We start from the raw sequence: 25,756 nt of genomic DNA, 5'->3' as shown, positions 1-25,756 counted from the left end.
TTGTGTTAAACCACAACCAATTTATGTTTTATAGGACCGACAAAAATCAATCATAATAATTAGTAATTACATATTTATTATACATTCTGTAAGTATTATTAATTATCCACAATATACCTTCGATAAGCCAATGGATTGTTATACATTTTGTGAACATATTAATTGCTACAGCTTGCAATGGGAACAGAATATGAATTTAAATATGAATTTATCTGGTACTTATTATCTGTTGCATGATATATTATACGTTATAACAGCGCCATAGCCAGCATAGAAGGATTGTACGACTTGTCCTATTTACTTGTCACTTTAAATGGAAAATCTCATCACCAGTATACTTAATTACATTTAGGAAAGTTTAAAATACACCACAATAGGTTATTTTATAAACCAAAATTAAAATTTTAACTTTTGATTTTGAACGATGGAAATTCATTATAAGTGTTTAATATAATACAATTGATGTACTAAATTTTAAACTGAATTGATCATTAGCCATTCAAATATAGGTATTTATAAAATAAAAATTGTTTTTCTAAAAACGATCGATCGTATTATAATATTTGTATATTTATATTTATTTGGCTAGAAGATTGGCTACTACATAGATACTTCTTTGAGATAAAGTTATTAATACCTATATTTTTTTTATTCACTTATCTGCTCCTCATCAATATTATGAATAGAAAAATATATTGTTTATTTATGAAAGGTAAAGAATCACAATTTTTAAAAAATCACCTTTTTTATAAATAACATAATATGTTCTGTATGATAAACGTAATACTCTTGAAAGGAATCAAATTCGTATGATAGTTCAAAATGTATATGGAAATTATTTAAACATTTAGTTGATGTATATATGAGTAGTGCTAACTGCTAATGCTGGTAGTTTGTTTTATTTTACCGAAAGTCTCATTTTTTGGACTTAATTTTGGACTCTTTTCAAGAATAATTTATTGTTTCGAAGTAAACTGAAAAATAATAGTTATAAAAAAAAAATCAATTTAACTTTGCTAATTCATTTTATTCAATTTAAATTGTAAACTCTATACCGTACCACGGTTCCCTTTCTATAGGTATACCTACATTTAATTAACTTAATTTCGTTATTGTTTTTCAGACGTATTATATGGAGTCGATATGGCTTGTTTTTATAGTTGGGTTATTTAAATTCTATAATATGTGTATAATAGACAAGCATGGGCAAGTTAATGATAATTTTTAACTGAGTTAAGTTAAGTTAATGTAAAACATTTTAACTCAGTTAATAGTTAAAAGTTAACCTAATTTTTTTTTTAACTCAGTTAAGTTAAAAGTTATATGAACATTTTCAATTAACATATTAACTTAAGTTAAGTTAAGTTATTTTTTTTTTTTTATAATATCTTTATGAATACCCAGAAATATGGCTTAAATAATAAAAATCATAAATATTATTGAACGCAGGGAATAGCCAATAGCTTTTCTATACATGGGTACTGAATTAATAGAATTATGAAGTAGATACGAAAAAAATACAAAATTGAAAATGCCAAAACAAATACAACCTTTTGATTTATTAATACACTAATACATATAGGTACTATACATTTTTTTTTAAATTATTAAATAAAAATAACATGGTATTTAAGAATGTACTTAATTTTAAACTCTGAATACTTTTTCAGGGAACTAAAAGTCTAAAACGATTAGAGAATATAGCCAACTTTATACTTTAGTAAAATATTTATTTAAGAAATTGATTTAACTATATTTGTAATTCCCTATTCTAGTAAATGGTTCTGTAATATCAATAATAATTTTTATTTTTATTATTTAATTATTTATAGATTAACTAAACTTGAATTTGATTAAAAGTAACTCGTTATTTATGAAGTTAATATGAATTAAAATAAGTTAAGTTAAAAATTAAGTTGATGAAAATGAAATCTAAAAAAAGTTAAGTTAAAGTTAAAATTAACTTAACTTTTAACTTTTTAACGCGTTTATGCCCAGGCTTGATAATAGATACTCAATTTAGTGATTATATACACATCATTGATATTTCAATAACACATTTAGAGTGGCCATAACAAATTGAATAAATAGTAATCGAACAATCTATCGAAACGGTGACATATCAATGATACGAATAAAACAGTTTTGAGACAAAAAGAAAATTCTAAAGAAAAGACCCATTTTTCTTCGACTTAGTCTACGTAACGAGGTTAAACGAGGTACAAAACACAAGGATTACAGCTAGAAACTATGATAGTTTATGATAATCTATAAGCGTATTGCCCGATCGATGTATAATATATTATAATACTCACTGTTGTCCGGTTTGGAATTAACTATTACTTGGGCCGACGTAATAGCCACATGGCCGGTTTGGACTCCGGTACCTCTGCACTCATACTTGCCTCCGTCTTCTGGCCTCACCTTTGGTATCACAAGCATGGATCTTTTCCTGGAACATCACGATGCGGTTATAGCAATGTAGGACGAACGCAGGCATTTGTGCTAGGCTATATAATTACTTTTTATATTGAATCCTTCGCCTGCCCACCAAAATCGGTTGGCCGTCTTTGAACCATTGTAGAGCGGGCATCGGGTTGCCTTTGGCTCTGCACATCAACTTCAAAGTGCTTTTGACTTTTAACGTTGTGTTGTGAAGTCCCCACACGCCGATTGGCTGAACTATAAACAGAACGCAATAAAATTAATTTGTTAATTTATTTTATCTTAGTATTTTGTTTATAAAACTCGAGAGTCCAAACAACATTATGATGAAATTTTCGTTATTTTTAGTTTTCAAACATCTTTAAATTAAATTCCAATAACATTTGCATAATATAAGTTTTATCCCGACGGAAATGTATTTTTGTTCTCTACTTTAATATATTATTATACAGCGCGTGGTGTGCATAATATTTGTGTGGGCTTAATATATAATAATGTATGTATATTATACTAATAAAACAACTTAACATAAATTTAAAAATAAAATGCAAAATATGATGTGCAATAATAAAAAAAATTACGTGAAATATTAACGCAGTGATGACTTTTAAACTGAGCACAGTGTAGAATAAAATATTATAATATAGTATATTATTTTATATAACAAATGCAATATATATATATATATATTAAATACAAAAATACATGCATATATACATACATTCATACATACATTCATGTATATTGTATATAATATAATATAAATATGGATGAAATACATCGCCGCGACTTCAGAGATCACGCCAGGCTGCCTCTGCCATGTGCAAATACAAGAATCTTCAGAAATTCCTACGCAGACGTGCGACTCTTGTTCGATCACGTGTATATATTATATACAATATATATGACGTAGGTATATCATATATATAATATACTCGCGTAAAATTCCTTCGATACCTTTTAAGGTACAGGTATATGATATAAAATATAAATATATATAATGCATAACATATTTAAGTCCACAACTACCACGCAGAGTATCTTGCAATTGTTGTAAAGGGTCGATGACGATCGTTTTGCGATTTAATTTGATTGAAATACGACAGTTATACTCGTCATCGGTTATTAAAATAAAATAATTCCAAGTAATAGTTTAAAATGTAATATTGTAAAAAAATATTTTAAATCATAGAATATGGAAATTGGAAAACCTTTAACTATAGCTAACCTACGTTATTAATTTAAACCGCAATTAATTTTGTTTTTTTTTTTTTTTGTTGAAAAATTGTACTTTGGGTTCGATACTCAATAGTTTAAAAGTTTTTAAGGGGCCATATACAAGCTGTTTTACCAAGCGCCCAAGTATGCTCAGTGCTTACCCTCTTTTTTCATTAATAATGCATTTTTTTTTAATATGATTTTTGGAATTTTTAAAGAGGTATACTTAAAGACCATATTTTCAAATTTTTAATATTTTTTGTACTACTTAAGGAGTGCTTTGTAGAGATATAAAAAATGTGTGTTTTTCAAATAAGAATCCGCCTTTTAAACTGTAAATTATTCAGTGGATAATTTTTCTGGAACATTTGACATAACAGAATCAAAATTTGCGTTAAATCAAAAATCGTATAGTTTTTGAACTATTTAACTTTCTGCTCTAAGGATAAAAGCTCCATGGTAATGAGTTTATAAGATATGAGGGCTATGGTGATTTGAAAATTTTAATTATTAATATTAATTTATCAACATTAATAATTTGTAAAAATGGTATAGTAACTTACTTAAGTAAGTATAATAAATACTATACTCTGACACTCTGTACATTTAGGGAACGTGCCGTGGGCCGTTCAAAGTCGGGTTTTCTGCACACCCCCACGCAGCACCCTGCCATAGCGGAATCTGTATGCAGAATTTGAAGATTTAAATATTTGTACTGTTGCCATATCTGGGTAGGGAGTGAAAAATTTAACCTACGCTTTGTCTCCTTGAAAAAATGTCAGAGGGGCAAGTTCCTCCCTTGCCCCTAAAACCACTGGCAATAATACCTACAGGGATGATCGTACCTATTTTTTTCAGATCACACCATGTTATAAAATTCAAATTTTTAGAAGACAAAACCAAAATGATGATCACTGCAATCCAAGCTGCGACTCGCGAAATTTTAAGTTTTGAACACTAGCTGCAGTGGTTATTAGGTTTGAGTTGCCCATCCCTTGGATATAGGTACACATTACATATATTATTATAGTTCCAGGCAGCGACCGATTCAACACATATTATGTACCTCCCGATTGACTCTTGGTGGTTGTGTATGTGGTGCGCGGGGAGTGGGTGACCGGCGCGGGGGTCTGTTTTGCACAAGAGTGTCCTGCACAGCGCGGTGGATACTATATAGCATACGTGACGCGGTTTATCAAAGAGGCAGACGACGGACACGGAAACCGTTCTCTCCGTCTGTCTGTCCTACATATCGGGATGCGTGCGACCGCAAAAACCACCGTATGCCCATCTTTGACGACCCCACATGTGCGCACCGCGGATCCTTGACCCCGGACAGTCTGTGGCACGCCGTATAGTTTTTCTTATTTTTTCTACTCGCGCAGCTGTGCATTATTATTATTATTATTATTATTATTATTATTATTATCATCATCGTCGTCGTTCTCTGCGAGTTTTTTTCCGCTCCTCCTACCATATAATATAATATTATTATCCAACCGCGACCGAGTGGCCCAATGTATATTATATTATATACCTATAGGTACTATAGTATGCTAGTACCTATACCGTACCACGGACTACGGTTGCGATGAGACCCTCACGGTCGTGAGGCGGAGATATCGCGCAGTGGAGCAGCTTTTGCGCCGGAGGATAAGTCGCTAGGTGTTTTTTGTTCCCACGTTACTACGCCGCCGATGAAAATAATATAGGTAATAACAACAACAATAATGAAAAAAAATCGCAAATGCCCTCGCGCCGGTGGCTACCGCGGTATATACAATATACACATAGGTATAGGTATAGTGGGCGTGCCACCACGTCTCCGTGGACATATCTATATACGTGAGCGTATATATATATATATATATATGTATATGTATACTTACAGCGCATATAAGTACGGATTACATGTATATACATTATATACGCGTACGCATACATGTTTTGTAATGCACCATCGCCTAGGGCGGGGTGGCTCGACTGGCGGCGGCGGTAGCGCAGAGAGAGGCCAAGATGATGGGAATATTTTGTCGTTTGCCTATGTATGGGGGCTACGCGTACAGCTACTGCGGCAGTCCGGTTGTGCTCTCAAACGCCGACTATGGCAAGTGGCTCTCTTCACTTTACCACGCAGTCTATAGAGTGGGTTTTTGTATTGTGTATATTATGACATGTATGCGCAGCATTGTGGGTAACCTCGGTGGCCTCCGACGACGACGACGACGACGACGACGACTAGTCGGCGCGCTGTGACTAGACCTGTCGACGATCGGTAACGTCGTCAACCGGCCGACATTAATCGCGCAGGTGTGCGGCGGCAGCGGACGCGAGAGACGGTAGCCGCGTATATATCAGAGGTGGCCTGGGGCAGTTGTATATACTATATACGTATACTTAGCTATATAATATTGCTATATATATGTGCTTAGTGCTTATATGTATATGTGCGCATCGTCTTATATATATGAGTTATAACACTGTCAACTCGTATAACATCACATCACCTTACGTGTCATATACGAATACGTATGTATACATATATGACGTATAATACCTGTAACGTGGTTTACGTTTACGAGAATTCCGCGGAGGTGAGCTTTTCGATATCCATTCCTGGGGCCCCCGCCTAACGTCGGCGGTATCTCGGACAATTACCGCCACGGCTCAACTCTATCGCAATAATATAATCAGTGTATTATACAAAAAAGTTTTGGAAATAGTTTCGTCAGACGTCAAATAATAACCGTGGCAACAACCAATATTCGAGTTATTTTGTATAAATTAAGTTGAATAATATAAAGAGGCTGCGTTACGAAAGAAAGAACTAACAAATGAGCCTGAATATATTGATATAATTGGTGATGGAAAAAAATCAATATAATAATGATTCGTCTTTTAAAAATGAAAATGGGAAATCTGCTTATACTCACTGGGACAAAGCTTTGAGAAAGTTAGATTATTTAGTACATGTAAAGACACTTTAGGGTGGTAAAATACGTTACATTTTCACGAGGTAAATATCATGGGGAACCATGATTCTTAATTTGAGAAATGAATTGAAAATATTGTATATTTTGATAAGGTATTAAAGTTATGTGTGTATTATATTTGATTTAAAATGTTAATAATTTAAAATTGTTGTATTAGGTATTTATCATCTGGATTCCTTTAATTAGAGTTATTAACTCTCAGCTTAGAAAAGAAAAGATTGAATGGGGGTTGGCGAGCTAAGCGGCAGAGCCCTCTTGTTATTATTTAACATAACAATATGCAGTTGATGTGTAGGTATAAAGGTATCATAATAATTATATTATATAATATTTCATATTATTTGCCTGACAAAATGGGCCACGAGAGCAGACAAATAATCGCCGCCGCATAGATAATATAATATACGCGCGTCTTTAACTATTGTCACGCCTGTAAAAATATGATATAGTGTTAACAACAACAACGTCATAATAAACGACTGAAAACATACACGACCGATGTACAACCCATTATAATACAGGTAGGCAGCTATAATAATGGAATAACAAAATGTATTATTTATGGTCGGATCGATGTAGTAGTTCTCAATTATACACCTATATTAGCATTCACGCACTGTTTTTCCGAGAACGGACATATTATTACACGCGGATATAACCTGATGATCTCATTAAATTATTACTCGGGTACACGTATAATATAGGAAGCTTGCGAATTTTTAAGTGCCGATTGTCGGCTTGAAATATTGCTGTGATGTTTTCTTGTTTTAATTTTTTCGTCACTATATTCAGAAAACAATATTTTTATCTTCTGTAAAAATGTTAATATTGACATACAGATTTTAATTTTTAAAATTGCAATTTTGATGACGACACTGACACTTATACGTTTTATGTACCATGATTTGCAACAGTTTACCAGACTGTTGAAGCGGTTGCTTGTTATAAAATATTCGTTATAATTAACTAAAATGAAGACATTTAAAAAAAAAAAAATTGGCTCTAGCAATGAAGAACATTAAAATAAATAAGGAATTCCTAAATAAGCCCGCACTTCAGAAAAGTTAAACATAGTTCAAATTACTAAATACGAATAGCTGTAAACTGGTTGGAAAGTTATAAGCATTAACGTTGTTTCATACGGTGTGTTAATCGCTTTATCTTAACAAAATCAATACTGGTTTTAAATAAATAAATTTCTAAGCCATGTGATAATTATAATACGTATTGTAATAAAAATATTTAACTCGAGTAAGTAATGGGAGCAATAAATATTTTATTGGATGTGTAGCATTGTCTCGCTATGAAATCAAAATATATTATCTTTATTATCTGTCTGTTCGTATTTTAAGTTAAAGTACTTGAGTGTACTTAAATCGTATTTCTCTGCATAAATTAGTCTTCTGTAGCAATGTAATAATGCTGTTGTAAAAATAATTTTAAAATACATTATTATTTATTATAGGTTTAGGTGGGTGTCGGAGCCGACCCAGTTTTAATTTTACAAAAACTGGCCTTACGGGAAGGGTTTTGATTAAAAAGTCAGATTTCATAATTTGTTTTTTAGTTGAAAGATAAAGCTTCATACAGGTTGCATCGATTTCAACAACTTTATTTTCAGAAGTTATAATAAGTGTAAAGTTTTGAGTATTTTAAAATATATTTTACTAGTGCTGTCTATAGTTAACTTAACTTAAGTCCAATGCAAAGTGAATAAAGTTTTCCACATAAAAAAAAAAAATGATTAAAATCTTACTGTTCGCGAGATGTGATAGTTTTTTCTGTATAAAGTAGTTTTTGATTGTTGAAATAGTTTAATTAGCTTGACTTGATTTTTTTCGTACGGTCTGATGTATGGCCGGTATACGCAATGTTACTAAAAATATCCAGAATTGTTGTCCCTTAATAAAAAGCCAGTTCTCACACGGTTAATAAGTAAAATGTATGTTCATAAAATAAAAAAAATCCAAAGTTATCAGTTCATAATCGTTGTACAATATGATTACGGTGAGTAATTGGTGACCATAACATATTATGTGATACGTAATTATCTTCACATTATACCTCTGGAGTACCCACAGTTGATTTTACTTTCTGGTGGTACGTTCGTTCTAATACCTATAATCATTATGTGAAACAAATAGATTTTAATTTGAAATGTTACATATAGTTCAAATCATAATATCCATAGATTTTTTTCTAGCAACACCTACAAAATGAGGTAATAAATTCAGCGTTGATACATGCTTTTAAGTCTTGTTAAGATTTTAGTCTAGAGCACACTGCAGTCTGTTTCAATTTTGATTTTAATTCGCCATTCAATTAAATACTTGAACAAATATAAAACGTGCGCGTATTTCACACCTCGATTTTTCTGTTTAAAATCAATTATTAGTATTTATAATTACACGCGTGGTGTTTATCTGACAATTTCAAAAGGTATATTATAATAAACTAATGAATAATATATAAGTATAATTATAGTAATATCAATAACGGTATTATAATATTATATGTATGGAAATGCGATTATTACAATTACACCAGCAAACTGCGGTGAAATGATGTTTTCTTTTAGCGAAAATAATATAATAATATTATACTATAACGACCATGGGATTCCACGACGGTTGTACCTACTCTACTGCGACGTCTATATATTCGTGACTTTAAAGTTACGGATTACTCGTTTAGCCGTTTAGCCGTTTAGCGTGTCATCTCTTCGCGCCACACGGTGCCGCTCGTGTATTCGATCCGTTGAAAATGCATACCCATAACCTACGTAGATTGGCGGTGGGTAAGTAATATGACGCGGTTGGCCTTAAACGAGAACAAATCGTGTTTAAACCCACGGGACGATGATTGCACGACGATTTTTGACAGATCGAACGCGTATTGTGTTTTATACCTTATTATAATACTCTGGCGTAAACCTAACTAGTTATTTTTGTTTTAGGTGTGCGTATAATATTATGGTGTAGGTACGTCACATAATATATAATGATATAATAATGTTATAATACATAATACTTAAATCCCTATAATATAATAGTTGCGAAATCACAGACGTTATTGTTATCGGCTTTGTTTACTGCACATCGGCGCGGCAAAAACGGATATTTACAAGGATAATTCTCAATCAGTGTTTAATCAGGGGCGTTTGCATACAATTATCATTAATACACGTATTATTCTGTGATGTATAATTCGCGGTTCGTATACAAATTTATAACGAATACGCCCAGACGCCATCTATACAATGTGATAAAATAAATTGTACGCCGTATTCAAGCCGGTACCAGCTATATAGTATAAAATAATAAAACCTATGTAGGAACGTGCGGTTTAAGGTCATATTATTTTAAATCACAACCAATACCGTAAATAGTAGCGTAAACAATAACTCACGGGTGACATGTTGCGAAAGAAACATCAGGTGATTGCGTGTAAAGAACGAACATTATATATTAAGACATTGATAATTAATACATGATGGTCCATGACAAACCACAGGGTTTTAGTGTGTTAGCCATTTTATAATCCATATTAACGTACCTACATGCATGTGACTACGTAATCCTATTTGGAGCATCTATCTTCGCGGACTGCGGAGCACGTAAACGACTAACCATATATTATTATTATTATGTTTAGACGGCTGCAGATATACTTCTGATTCGGGGGTGGACTTGTACTTGTATTTTAACCTAACCTAATCTAACCTAACGGTGCGCGTATGACGAAATGTATGATGAGTATTTGACAAAAATAGTGAATAGATCGCTGTTCAAGTATATAAAGAATATCATGCGGTAAAGTAACCAATACTTATATATTATACACTGTGCGTGCACAATCGTACGTCTTATTCTTACCAACCCGTGGGAAGAGCTCCACACGGACGTTTGGATAGAGTTCAAAAAAGGCATCAGACAAATGATAGATAGGTATAGGTACTACATGGTAATAATAATATTGTGTATAATATAGTAAATACAATATATAAATTATAGACGATACAGTAACATGTGACTTAGGTATGTGTTTTTCTTCGTTTGGCGAGTAAACACTCCGTGGGCACTAGATAGACCGCCGAACATGTACCCCCGAAAATAGAAGTCATCAGCACCTATTCCCGTCCACGCCACATCTATTATAAGCAGACCATTTGGGAGACAAAACGTTATCACAGCAAAAATACCGGGACAGCCGCTTTGCGTTTACCCCGTCGTCAGTTCTGGGGTTGCATGAGGAGAGGAGTGGAGTGAACGAGTAGTGATGGTGCACACCCTCTGCACAGCGGATCCATTTAAAATTAGATCTCGGCCGTCGTCTTCGTATAATATTAGTTATTTCAAGCCAGCCGTCTTGCGTTGCCTCGGTAATTATTATAATATATACGTCACGCTCGCCGCTCGGCAGAAAACCAAACAAAAATATGTCATTTATACACGAACCGCCATAATGCAGTACCTATTTATTATTACGAACGTGGTGAATATGTATACAAACAGCAGAAGTTGTCGCAGTATTTGTAATCATTAATATTATTACAGCACGTTATATGATTAAGTGTCGTTAAGTGTTTAACGACTGCAATATCGTCAGTATATCCGCGTCCCTATGGAGAGATAAAATTACATGCGAGCACGCCGATGCTGCAGAATCACGCGGGAAACCCCGTCAGACCGTTTTTGGATCCGTTTCAATAGAGCACCGATGCTGCGTCGGACGGCTGCAATAAGAAATACAATAATAATTATTACTATAAACATTATCCGTGCGTTGATAAAATAAATAGAAAACTGTATATACACACGCGGACGCCGTCGTCCTTGCTATATATATTTTTCAATTTTTTTTTTTTTTGGCACCGCACCCAGACGGTATACCTACCCGACTGCTCTGTGCATGAAATAATATAACTTGGTGACTCATTCACGCGGTGAACGCACACTATATATTATTATATTCCCTTCCACAGTCATCCCACTCGCCCATGACTCGGCGTGCGCCAAACAATCCGTGTTTTATTGCCGTCAGCCGTTTCCTAATTCGCAAGTGATTTCGTGGTGATGAACGCGTGAACGTTTTCCGATTGCCACGCGCTCGACTTCCTGTGGCGTGTTCTTCGCGCGAATCACCAATCCCCACCCCACAGCCATACCCATACCCATAGCGCGTGCCCTAGAACCAAAGTGTCAGTAGTAGTATTATCGGGGTTAATGTCATAAAGTCGTCTCGTTTCTGCACATACAGCGGACGCGTGCAAGTGGAACGTCATCGTAAATGTCAAAATATATCATAATTCATAACATAAAAGGTCATCAATATCATATTGAAATATTCGAGCGTTATACACTGCAGCATGTATAATGATTATTAATAATAAATAGGTCTTACCACGCTAGTTGCGGTTCATATTCTTTTTTTTTTTAACAATTTTCCCAAGGAATACACGTCTGCGCGAGGCGGTCGCGCACAAATGGATTTTTATGATCTAGAAACGCGCAGTCGTCGTCGACCGGCTGAGTTTCTTGCATATAAACCGAACCGCGCACTCGTATAATACAGTTTAGTTTAACGAGACCGAATTTCTGTGTGACGGTTTGAATGGCTTTACGTAGCTGCTGCACGTTAGCCCGTCAGCAATGTCGGCTTGCAGTAGATATTATATTGTTAGGTATCGTGTATTATACAGTATAATATTGTTACTTACCATTCGTTATTAACGACCTTACTCTTACCCTTATTCTTGCACGTGCAGAATATTCACAAAACGAAATCACTAGTTAGCGTTTCAAATGTAGGTATAGTAGTAAATCTATTTAATACAGCAACGTAAAATAAATATAATTGTTTTTTTTTTTGTTTTTTTTTTTTTTAATTAAGAACATTTAACAATCTGTACTCATGGTACAATAAGTTTAATATATATTTGAATTACAATAGTAATAGAATTAAATATAATTGTTAACCAAATAAAAATAAGAACGGTATACATGGCTCTGTTAAATTACTGTTTCGACTTATTGTAACGGGTCCCGGAAAAATACAGTTCCGACTCAATGGGTCCAACGAAAATATAAGTAAGACTACGTTATAACGTTATAGAAAATATTATAATAATATCGTCACTATCTACTCCAGCGTTTTCTATGTAAAACCGACCAAAATGTACAATCCTACGTTATTTCAATGCGTTTTACCATATTATTTTTAAGCGAACCCCCTTAGATGAAGCACAATAAATGTACATACAGATTTTAGACGCATTTATAATTTTGTATATAAAAAAAATGTACCTGCATTATAATAATAGGTATATTAGTTATGAGTGTCATTAAAAAGTGACTTCTTTCCTCAAAGTCTGTCCACTTATTTATATGTATTTATTTTTTTAATATAAATTGTATCTTACCAGTATTACACATTATAATATTATTGTGTCCTAAGGTATAATCTATATCAAGTAGATATAAAATCTGTGTATTTCTTATAAAAAAAAAAATATATACAATCTTATAGGTATCATCGGAATAAAATATAAATGTGATGAGGTTTTCAACCAGATGGAGATTGTATGTTAAATGTTGCGTGTAATCGCTGTATATTAGAAATTGTATAAAACTAGTATAATTTAATATAAGTACGAATTATTTGGCAAACTGTTTTTATGATGTTTTAATAATTTAACTAGAAGTGTATACCTACACCACGCGAAGCATAATATTAAAATATATTTGGTGTAGCCATACCGACGGTATACCTACTTCAATATAATAAACATATAATAACCGGTTTCTAAGTGTTCTATATTTTTTACTATGTAACGAGTAATGACGATAGTTTTGTCGTATTACCAATAATATTTTTTTTTGGTAAACTTTGATATTTTAGAACTAGTATGTAATTTATAACAAACGTAAGTACTATATTTTACTCCAGAGCAGTATAGATATTGTAATTTGTACCTTACTTCAGTTAATTAATAATAATATTACGAGTCCACTATAATATTTTAATATCGGTAATATGTCACATTAATTGAATAACCTTCAATAGGTACATTATTGAAATCTAAAAGATGTTTTACAAAAAAATAATAATTTGATATATAGTTTTATTTTCCAAAGAATTTTAGTACTTAATTATTTGTGTTTTTGACGGATTTTCAACAAATATGTATTAAAATAGTATTGACAAAATGCAAAAACAATCAAATAACTTTCGTGTTTAATTCGTTTGAAACATTTTCCGTGTAAAGAATATAATCTTAATAAAATTTTTAAATTTAATACTTCGGTACTAAAAATAAAATTAGGTTAATCGATTTAAATTTGTTTATAAGACGTATATACTATATACAGTATAAAATATATTATACAGTAGATAGAGTAGTATTTATAATAATATGTATAAATAATCTCAGGATTCTAGTTTATTATAGACCTATGACAATACATTTAAGTACATTCTAAACATTTTTGATAAAAGTATAGATGATAAAAATGTGTATAGAATTATTGGTTGGGTTAGGTTAGAATAGATTGAGGTACAGGCTAGGCTAGGAATTACTAGTTTTCTTAACCATACAGCTTACTCAAATATCATAAAAATATTATACTAACTTTACTATCCAAAGCAATTAATAAGAGGACAATAGTTTACATAGTACGAGCGACCATATTATAATCATAACATACCTGGTTAATTTACTAATATAATCTATATACGTATAAATGTAATTGGTTGTATGTGGTAAAGTAATAAAAAGTGTATTAATTGTACTCGTATATTATATTATGCAATGACTTAAGTCGTAATTATGACGATAATAATAATGTGAATTTATCTGAAAATTGATTTTTTTCTTAATATCTCATCGAAAAACCGTCGGTGGTATCAAAAAGAATGATAATAGTGGAAATCGGAGCATTTTTACCGATACGTCAATACCGCCAATAGTACCCCTTGCATAAACACACACACACACACACACACACACACACACATAAACATACATACATATTATACATAATATAATGTATACAGAGAAGTACATTAATGTATACGACGAGAGCGAGACGACGACGATAATAATTAGAAGAAGCGTATAATATAATGAGATAAAAAAAATAATGTATTCGACGAGCGTGGCTACTTAACGTGTACGGATGTTTGGGATTCCAGAGACATCGCACTGTTAGCACGTGCCAGATCGAGAACGAGTAGAAGACGTAGAAGTAGAAGACCGACTGTAACTATACGACACAACGACTGTCCGGTCCGTCGCAAATCTCTATCGGCGTACAGCTTTGTCGCGTCCAGACTACCTTATTATATCGTCTATATTATATATAGGTAAACACATTACACGGAACTGAAGGTTTCCAAAAATATTATCTCACATCAGCAGTTTTAGGTTTTCCAAAATGAATATATGAAAAAAAAATTTTAAAAATAGTTGAACGAGTTTTATGCTGCAAAATGATAAAACTTGGTTAAATAAAATGTTTAACCAATATTCATGAAATCATCCTCCATGATGTACCGTGTCCTAAATCTGCATTATGTTCGTGGAACACTTAAATATCATCCAATCGTATCCATGCATAGTTTTTACTTTGTTTACAGAATACCATACACTTCCAGGCTCCAGCAAAATTTGGATGAACCGTATAGATTGCAGCAATCCAAAAAAAATTCTCATATAGCATTATTACCTATATATGGATAATAATAACTCCGTAGCACTTTCTGTACAATATCTCAGATGTCTCTACTATTGTATTTTTAAGTATCTTTATTATAATTTATTAAATTCATTCTCGTTTTGGGTCGTATTCACGAATACATATTTGTACGATTTTCTCAAAATGTAATTGCTGAGATCTAGAGAGCTGATGATGTTATAACTGTATAATAGGCAGGCTTATAAAAGCTCTCTATAGTTGTGGAAATCTATAATGTTGCTCAATGAGAAAATAAAATGCAATATAATATATTACACAATCGAGTTGGACATTGCACTTGCACTATTCACACGCGGAACTCGTCTAATAAAATATTGTACTTACATAGGTACGCATCGGCCCGCACACAATCTGCACTACGTACGATCGCGACCCCGTAATTTATTCCGCACCAAAAAATTATACCGATTGTGTTCATTTGTTGTAGTATTTATTTTTTTCTTTCTCTCCGTTTCGCTGTACCGGCCTCGTTTTATAATTTTATATACGAGATTCCTCAGTGTCGTGTAGTCGTCGTCGTCGTAGTTTTTTCCCTTCTGCTCATACATATTATTATACCTACGTATATATATATATATATATATATATATATGTGTAGTATTTATGCGCCCGACATATGATTATCATCCTTCGTCGTCGTCTGTCAATCGTCTGCTGGTGCTGGTGCTGCCGGCCTCGTATGCTGTGGTGCAGTAGTCTTGTATGTACGTATACATTATATATATATATATTATATATACATACATATATTATACACATTATATCATATATATTATTATAACGTGTATACGAACCGGCATCGACGGACGAGTATAAACGCCACCGCCGCCTTTTTCCACGCTTTTATACGCCTCTATTAACATTTTTCGTCGGTATATACGACCCGTACGCGCGCTCAGACACGAAAAATACCTTTGACGGCGGCACGTTATTGTATTATACGTTAAATTATATATATATAATAAAATATATTATATAATATAATAATATATTGTATATTATATTATCGTCGCCGTCCCACTGGCGATGGCGGCGGAGAGAGGAGATATTATTATGCGATTTAGATTTATGCGGTCGCGTCTGCGCGCAAACTGCTCGCACGCACACACAACCCTGACCGCGCCGTCGCCGAGATCATTTTAATGACGGCGTGCCCGGGCTAGACGACAGATGCCAATCAAATGTATATACGTTCTTAAATCATTTGCCCGAGACCGAGGGAATGCCGGACATTTTTGGTCTGAACGGCGGCCTTGGAATCGTATATATATATACGCCGTCGTCGATATGTCGCGTGTGTATACACCGCAAATCGATGACGGACGATATTAAGTGTCCCCTTGCGTGTGTGGATATATATATGTATAAATATCACATATACAAACGAGCAACAAAAAAAAATACTGATGCCCTCGGTAGAAAACATGCCGAAAATTAGAAATGATTAGTACTCATCCAACTGCACTGCTCCGAAACTATCCGAAGAACAATTTTCAATTTCCCCTCACGAAGCCGTTAGCCACGAGCACGCCGTAAGCATTTCGCGAAATGTTTCTTCCCATAAATACGCATTATATCCCCCGACTCAAGCCCAGTACTGTAATATCGACAAAATATAAGATAAAATAATAATTAAAAATAATATAACTCATGCAATTGATTCAAGATGAATTTTAGTTGATAAGTCTTTTCAAACCAAACTCACCACGCTCTATAATCGCATCAATGTTTCATTTTTACACAAACTCTACATGACGGTGGTAAAATCACGTCTGCAATCCAAATGTCTGACATAAGAATCCATCTATGCCCGAGTTCGCGTTATTATGCATTACGCCGGTAACTGCCAACGAGCTGTAATTTATAGTATATATTATAATATACGTACCTATAACATATATTTTACATGACGCAAATTACGTACTTTTGCGTCCCGAACGAATCGTTACATTATATTATTATATATACGCGATACCTATCGCGATAAACGTTTCACTGGGGGAGGGTGTCCGAGACACTACTGGCAGCGTACTGTCCACGGCTGGGGTTATGACGTTTAGGTACACTTGTGAGTGAGTATTTATATATAGATTTGTTATAATATGTGAGTGTGTGCGTTATTATACATCAATATCAAAATATAGTAGGTACTGTGTGTACAATCGTTTAATTGCGTCTGCTGCCGGTGCCCGACTGCCTGTATGTATATATAACCGTTTGTACAAATGGGTCTCATATTAAAATACGTATATATAAATAATTATATACGCAACGCAGACTTAAAGTGTCTATAGTGAGGTGTGTGTGTGCAGTGTGCAGTGTATATGTATATGTTTATGTTGGCGGCGACTATTACATAAGTAAAGCATAAGAAGCAACGTGAGTTCGCCGCTGACGACGAGGATCTCATGGGCCGTACTACACACACACACACACACACACACACACATCCTATATTTGTGTATAATATAATACTTTGGACGTGCGGTTTTTCTCACGTTATATATATTATTGATAGTCTAGAAATAGTGTGAATATATTATATAGATACCATTATATTAGTATTTTATTGTGTAGCACACACACCGATACGACAATAGTCCATTATCATTGAGAAACTTACAGATCGGGGAGGTGGATATAAAATATTTTATTGAATTACGATTTTTTTAGTATAAACATTATTATTAAAATGTTATAGGTGATTAGTCAGAAAAGCGTATGATATATAATAATCATTAGGCAATCGTCTGGTAAGACTTTTATTTTAGTTCATACATCGATGGTCCAATATATTTTTCAGTAAGTAAAATAAAATAAATAATACATAGCTAGGACAAATTGGAGCCTTTTATTGATATTTTAATTTTAAAGCAAGTTACGATAATTTTAAAATCATTTTCAGATTTAAAATTCACATAATTTGCTTCGTAATTTATTGATATATCAATAATAGCCTTTAAATTGTCTTAAATAATAATGTCATCATTACATTTTATAATAGGTCAAATCTCACTAATTTTAAAAAATACCAGAGTAATATAGATTATTGTGAACGTAAGATTAGGTTTATGTTGTACGAATGTACGTAAGACAGAGATAGTTTCGGGGATCCTTCCTTCAGAATTTGCACACCCTGATTGGTGTCAGAGCTACGTGCGACTATGTTGCGGTAAATGCACATTTACTATTATAATATTATACACATATAAGATTTAATATGTATATAAGACATACATAGTATACAATTAAATATTTACAGTTCAAATGTACAGAATTTAACGTGTGTGTATGCGCGTGTATGCGCTTATGAGTGAGTGTGTGTGTTAATCGGTTGGTGATTATAAATATATAGCGCAATTTTCATGTATGTGTTTTACGATCGGTCCACTTAAGTAAATATATATTATATTATATATAATATGTTTATATACGCGCGGCGGCGGTAATTAGCGAGAGAGTTCCAATAAAATAAATCGACAAAGTAGCTACCGGTCCGAATAGTTAGGGCAGGCCACACTACGTATATAATACTCAATATATATACAATGTAATATACTACATACTATAATATATAATATATGAGATGTATAATATATATATATAAGACTACTACCACGACGACGACGACGGATGAGATGAAAACAGGTCTGCCACCGGGGGACCACACACGCGCCGCGGCCCGCGGGATAGGCGCTCCGACTTCAAGACTTGGACGACTTGGATGACGGTGGTAACGACTAAGACCGAATTGACGATCGTTTGTGCATGTGTGTGTATCTGTGTTTGTCCGCCGCTACCACACCGTTATACACTGTGTGTGTGTGTGTGTGTGTGTGTGTGTATACATAAGGATAGATCGTGTGTATATACACAAGGATAGATCGTCGGCAGTGTTCGTGTGCGTTTTTTCGAAATACGGTTTCCCGCCAAAACCGGTTCAGGAACACCCAAAAAGCCACACGTACGTTCGACAGCGGGTGGACATTTTTTTCCCCGCCAAAAACTTTTTTCCTGCGTATTTTTTTCTATCTCAAAAATCATTCAATCGCCATTCGATGGCCCTAATAACACGCGAATTAGACTCTCCGGGGGTTTTTTTAGGTTCTGATGATTTTTTTCTTCTTTATTCTCGAACGAGAATCACCTGTCTAATGAATTAGTGGACCGTCTGCGATCTCGGAAATGAACGGAAAAAAAATATCCGAATCGCATTACTGTATATTTATTAGACACGTGCTGCCGTTCGTCTGCGCATACCGCATATTATAGGTATAATACACATATAATATAGGTATCTGGTATACGCTTAAAGGAAATTGCTGAATATTTATATACATATATATTATACTCGTATACGTAATAATATTGTGATCGAAATAACACCGGGCATTCCGTTATTCATTTTTTAACGACCGAAATAATCGAGATAATCCGACGTGATGGGTGCATGCAATCCGTGTTTTCTTTTTCATTTATATTGTTTTGTTGTTTATTTTCTTACCACGATATTTTATGTACTTTGAATGCACGAGATTCGAGTACAAATATTAATTTTATAATCAATGAACATGACTACAATATGCGTGACCACCGCATATGCCACGATAATATAGTATCGTTATTTAATTAGAATAATACAATTAGGGTTATTAATATGTGTTTGGGTAATTTACACAATATAATGTATTCGTGTCAAGACAATTATGAATTCTATCAGTGGTGTATACACACAAATGTTAAAGGGGGTATATTTCTACACTCCCTTGTGAACGACACTAAATTTTTTAAAAACATGTATTAAAAAATGTTATTATTATCTCCACTGCAAGGTGTTTTAATTTTTCATTAAAAGTATCTAATAGACGACAAGGACAAATTATAATAATAACGATATACTCGAATCACGGGTAACTGCAAAAATTATAGATCTGTGTTTATTTGTATATTATGAAAGTATCCGAGACAGCAATTTTTTGTTTAATAATATTATTATGACATTATTATCACAAATAATATTAGTGTAACGTTATTATAACACTATATTATAATATTATTGTTAAAAAATGCTGTCTGGGATATGTAGTTAACAAATATATTATATTATGAAAACTTATATAGTACGCTAGTATGTATTATTATAATTTATGATACACTCATAGTGATACGTATATTTAGATGAGTTATATAATATATATTAAATATATTTATACATACGTTAAGCGAGATAAGTTATAGGTACAACTATACATAATGTTATTAGAATATAGACATAATATAGTATGTAAAAGCATATACGCACTTGCGTTTTTGTTTGGACAGGATAATAATAATTGTTTAATCGAACAACATAGATTATTTCAATATTTTAATACGCATTATTAAGTAAAATATCAAACCAAAAATAATTTAAAATATAACCTCTTTACCAGCTGCGAATCACCGGAGGGGCCCGTCGTATTTCCAATTCGCCAGGACTTACAAAACTGTTCACGTAACGGTTCGTGTGATGTTACATGACATTCCTGGGTATAGTATTTACTAAACCAATGTATTTTTTTTTATCCACTGGCATGATAGACTCGAAAGGGGAAAATACTGACGTGTTGAATTGCGTGCTTGAATTTCATTAGCTTTTAACGGGCTTACAAATAATTTCTTATCCATTTGCACGCGATATACGATCGAACATCAAAAATATTGTCAAGTCCACACAAAACACACCTGATCTTGGTCTGCAAATGTGTGTAATAAATGTACCAATAAGTTTCAACTTTGATTGTATAACCCTCAGTCATTATAGCTGTTCAGGTAAGTCGATTTATTACTATAATGTAATCGATTATTAATAAATTATTCATAATCGATATTTTAATTGCGACGACGGTAAATTACGTATAATGAGAGTCAACGACGATCATTTATGTAATAATAACAGCTCGCACCCCTATGCTACGTGTCGATGTCGTTATAATATATATCGATGGGCAACCTAATAATATATTATATTATTATATAAACGTACACAGATCCGTTCAGATATTGTTGTAAGTATTACGTTGACCTCAACCTTGGTATATGCACACAATATAGTACGGCGGTGACTGATCCGAAACGGTTTTGGCTCATTAGTTTAATGTGTAGTCGCACATTACACCTATAAAACACATACCATATCTACCAACGCGCGAACGGCCCAGTTTCTATATATTATATTTTTTGTAGTTGGCGCGATGGTGTAACCGTGCCACATCAACGAGGGTGTATTATTTTTGGCCACCACTTTTTGACACACGGCCAGCACGACCACGGCGGTTCTTCTTAACCGACAGTCCCTGTCTATGCAAATTAACTGCACTGAGAGCTCAAATCGATAGTGTTGAAAAAAAAACCGCAACTGTTTATATTTTTCAATTTTACACACGCAGCAGTTTGTCCAGTGAAGTTTAGACGTGCAGTTTGGTCCTATATTATATTATTATATCGTGTAATGATACGCATATTTATAGGATACTATAGGTAAAATAGGTGTACTTTATTACAATATAAAATAATTATAATTTATAGGTACACTTAGTGGTGTATCCAGGATGTTGGAGGGAGATTCATGCCTCCTCTTGCAGAGTGGTATTAAATTTCAAAAATTTAATTTCCAGACATTTCCAATATTTAATAATTTAATATGAAACCTAAAAAGTTTCTTTTTATCCTAAATATATACCGATGTGTGTGTGTTGTATATATAATATTTAAAAGAGTTGTAGTAGTTACTTATTTAAAAAAAAAAAAATTTGCTCGAATACATACTTTTAGTAGGTACTTTTATCTCTGTATTACATAAAAAAGTTTTATAATTAATATTATTCAATGCCTTATAGTTCTCATGGTACACACACAAAAAAATAATAATATTATAATAAGAATAAAATTACAGTTATGAATACCAGTTATATAAATATGAAAAGTATTTTAGATGAAACACCACAGGGAGTTGGAAAAATCTAGAGGGGATGGTAAGTGGTGTCCACATTTATATTTATATATAAATATTATTAATTTAAAATATATTATTTATTTATTTATTTGATTTTCTTACCAATAAATACCAGACCTCAATTTAAAAACTTGTGTGGATGTTAACATTTATGGTGTATAATATATATATATACCTATGATAGTATATAGGTAAAAATGTATCTTCAATTAAAATTGTTGAATACGCAAAGCTTACGTTTTAGCGCCACCACCGTAAAAAAGACACGCATGCATTATACTTTAGGTACTAGGTAGATAAGATATTGTACATATAGTGGTATGTACTGCACATCCCGTTAAGGGTTATCGGTCGTATCACACACAAAGTATAATAAAAAATGATTTTACGACGTCAAAAGATCGTATTTTATACGCGTGTGAAGACCGTTGAAGCACGCGTGGCGCATCGCTGTATGCACACGGTATTCCAACATTATTACTATTATATATATATTTTTAATTACCTTCTATTTGCGCGCGAGACCGTCAAATTCTTTTTGATGTGAAACCCTTTGACGAAAAAAAACATTCTACTGCAGTTAACGACTATAGCGAGAGGTACAGTACAATAATATAATAATTATTATTATTACATCGTGCGTGCTCGAATTTGTTCCACTGTTAGTGTATAATGTAATTAATATTCTATATATATTCTATATTAGTATTAAATATATCATATGATTATAGGAGGGTTTATAAAGTAGTCATATTTAAAAAAAAATATTTCTCTGAAATCAGGTAATATATATTATATAGTATGTATTACACATTAATCATTATCATAGTATAATATTGCTCACATACGGCATGTTGTTACCTATAAGTTATAACAATAACTTTACTTATAACTTATTATGCACATGTTATATTTAATATATTATAAAAATTATTTAGTTACAGTATAATATTATGCGATGTATTAAATACACTTGTAGGGATGATTTATTTATAATAATACGATGTTTTTTGCGGATTCTATATAAAACAAACTTTTACTTTTGATCTACGTTATAAGTTTAATTCGAATTATAAATAAATAACCAAACTACGATATCGTCTAATTTCATCAACGCCTAACATTACTATCAGATAATATTATTATCATAATTTACAGGTATAATATATTATGTATGTATATATACGTTTGAATTTATACACGCACCCGTAATTTCGTTAAAAATTATTAAACCTGTTAAAATTCACACATTTCAACTATTTAAGTAACTGCATTGTAATTAAACTAAAATAAATAAAATGTATTATACGACAGGGTTTAGTACGATTATTGTCAGATATTGCGCAAAACAAATTTTTAAACACGTACCTTTTCGAGCACAAACAGAAGGTTAATATTATCGTAGAAGACAATCACTCTGGTGGGGAAAAACTATAGTGAGAGTAATGAGTATACTATACACACAATACACCTGTATTGGTCACTATACCAATGCCAATAATGTTGTAAAATATCTAGAGAGTAAGTTAAGATACCCTCGACTATACTATAGAGGTTATCATTTTTTAAATGCACTATATTGGCTTAAATGTGAGGTAGTTTAAGATTGATTTTTCATTAAGTAACTAAAATAATCTTAAAGATTCAAAAATAATGTTTGCCATTAATTGTATTTAGAAAAATATTCCACGATTGCTATAATAATCGAAATATTATAATTTATAAATTATAATACATGTATTGTATTTTGTAATATTGAATTGTGTGTATAGTAGCGTTTCCTTTAGAAAAATAAAACAAAGTGATGTTTTTGCGTTAAATATCGCATCGGCGATCGATATGTATACTAACGAAAGTTATTGCACTTAGTGATGATATATAAATCGAGTAGAAAGCGCGTTTTTAAAAAAAATTATTATTTGTTTACTTCAATGTCGTCACGGTCCTTAATAGGTACCTACACTGACTATATGCATGCATCTGGTTAGGTAAAACAGAAAACGCGACGTATTGTCGGCTGGTTTGGTTTTTTACATTATTCATATTTTCGAGCCGACCATGTGTACGTGGAAAAGCTACTTATCATTGTCACACGTTACATAATATTATTTTAACTTGACTAACTACTAAAATAGAGCGGCGTTTTTCGAACAGTCTCTATACAATTATTATCAAACAAATCACGCGGCGGTGGCGACGTCTGAGAATTTTTGGATGGACGAATTTTTCATAATACATATACGTGAGAAAGAAAGCGAGCAAAAAGTGAATTTCATAATATATACATCATAATATATAATATATACCTAAACGCATGTTATAGATATTATAATTATGTGGCCTCTATCGTGGCTAATGCATATAGAGCCCGCCGCAGATACGAGTCTGAATCGTAGTCACGGTAGTATAATCTTCACGAATAAATTTAGCACATGGACGCAATAAATTGTGGTGGAAAACATTTTTTTTTTAAAAATTGTTTTCCTTGGCACTTATAATTACAATAATATACAATAATTGTGTCTAGTATTACCTACTTAGCGTACGCGAGCGAGATATAAAACTCGCGGTTGTCGACTGAAATGTTTTTTTTTATTTCGAGTTAAACGTATATAGAGAACATTATTGTGCAGCGTGTGGATACATGGCTACTTCGTATTCAATACGCAAATATTATATATTATTTTATGTTTATGGCAATAATTTCATCAAGAGCGCATGGGTGGTATAAATAAGTATATATATTAAATATAACTAAGCACCATAAATAATCAGCAAAGGGCAGTGAACTGTCGCGGAGAATCGTCCAAAAATAAGAAAGGGGAAAACGTCGGACTGCTCAACAACCACACGTAGTGTTATAATGTTTATGCACTCGCACGGTTATAGAAAAACGGCAAATTATCAAAAATGTTTTATATAGATATTAAATATGATATGTATATAATATATAATCGCGTTGATGGACAGTCATCGTGTCTGCGTTACGAATCTATACATTGATGATATCGGCATTATATAATGTAATATATACCTACGCGCGGAAAAGTTATAATCGTCTTGTGGATTTTTCGACTGCAAGTGTACAATAGTCAATCATCATATTAATAATATATTATAATATGATAGAAGCACAATGTATAATAATATTATCGATACAGTAGTGTCTCGCTGTCGTATTACAATAATATGACGTATGCGCGCACCCGGGGCAGGCACGACGGTTCAGGTGTCATATATTTATGAATATAAGTATATTATATACGTCACAAAAGGAACTGCACAGGAGGCACACACAAACACACCAGTTACGTACAAACACGTATAATATAGCTGATATACGCGCGAGG

The 25,756-nt window shown here is 32.7% G+C and overlaps 1 protein-coding gene across 5 annotated transcripts in view; it reads right to left on the bottom strand.

Annotated features, from left to right (window-relative positions):
• Positions 1-25,756, bottom strand: part of LOC100569256 (protein vein) — a 68,800-nt gene that overhangs the window by 14,139 nt on the left and 28,905 nt on the right. For all 5 annotated transcript variants that reach the window (XR_001680063.2, XR_511053.3, XM_003246835.4 and 2 more), the window contains exons 2-3: positions 2,523-2,682; positions 2,316-2,452 (exon numbers count right to left, since the gene is read on the bottom strand). Coding sequence is in view for 3 of the 5 variants with exons in the window: in XM_003246835.4 (XP_003246883.1) it covers positions 2,316-2,452; positions 2,523-2,682 (297 nt within the window). In the remaining 2 variants the exon portion in view is untranslated. The remainder of the gene's footprint in view (positions 1-2,315; positions 2,453-2,522; positions 2,683-25,756) is intronic.

Source organism: Acyrthosiphon pisum, chromosome A1 (genome assembly GCF_005508785.2).
Source record: "Acyrthosiphon pisum isolate AL4f chromosome A1, pea_aphid_22Mar2018_4r6ur, whole genome shotgun sequence".
Lineage (NCBI taxonomy): Eukaryota > Metazoa > Arthropoda > Insecta > Hemiptera > Aphididae > Acyrthosiphon > Acyrthosiphon pisum.
Note: the sequence above shows the minus strand (reverse complement) of the source record. Positions and strands in the feature narration are given on the sequence as shown.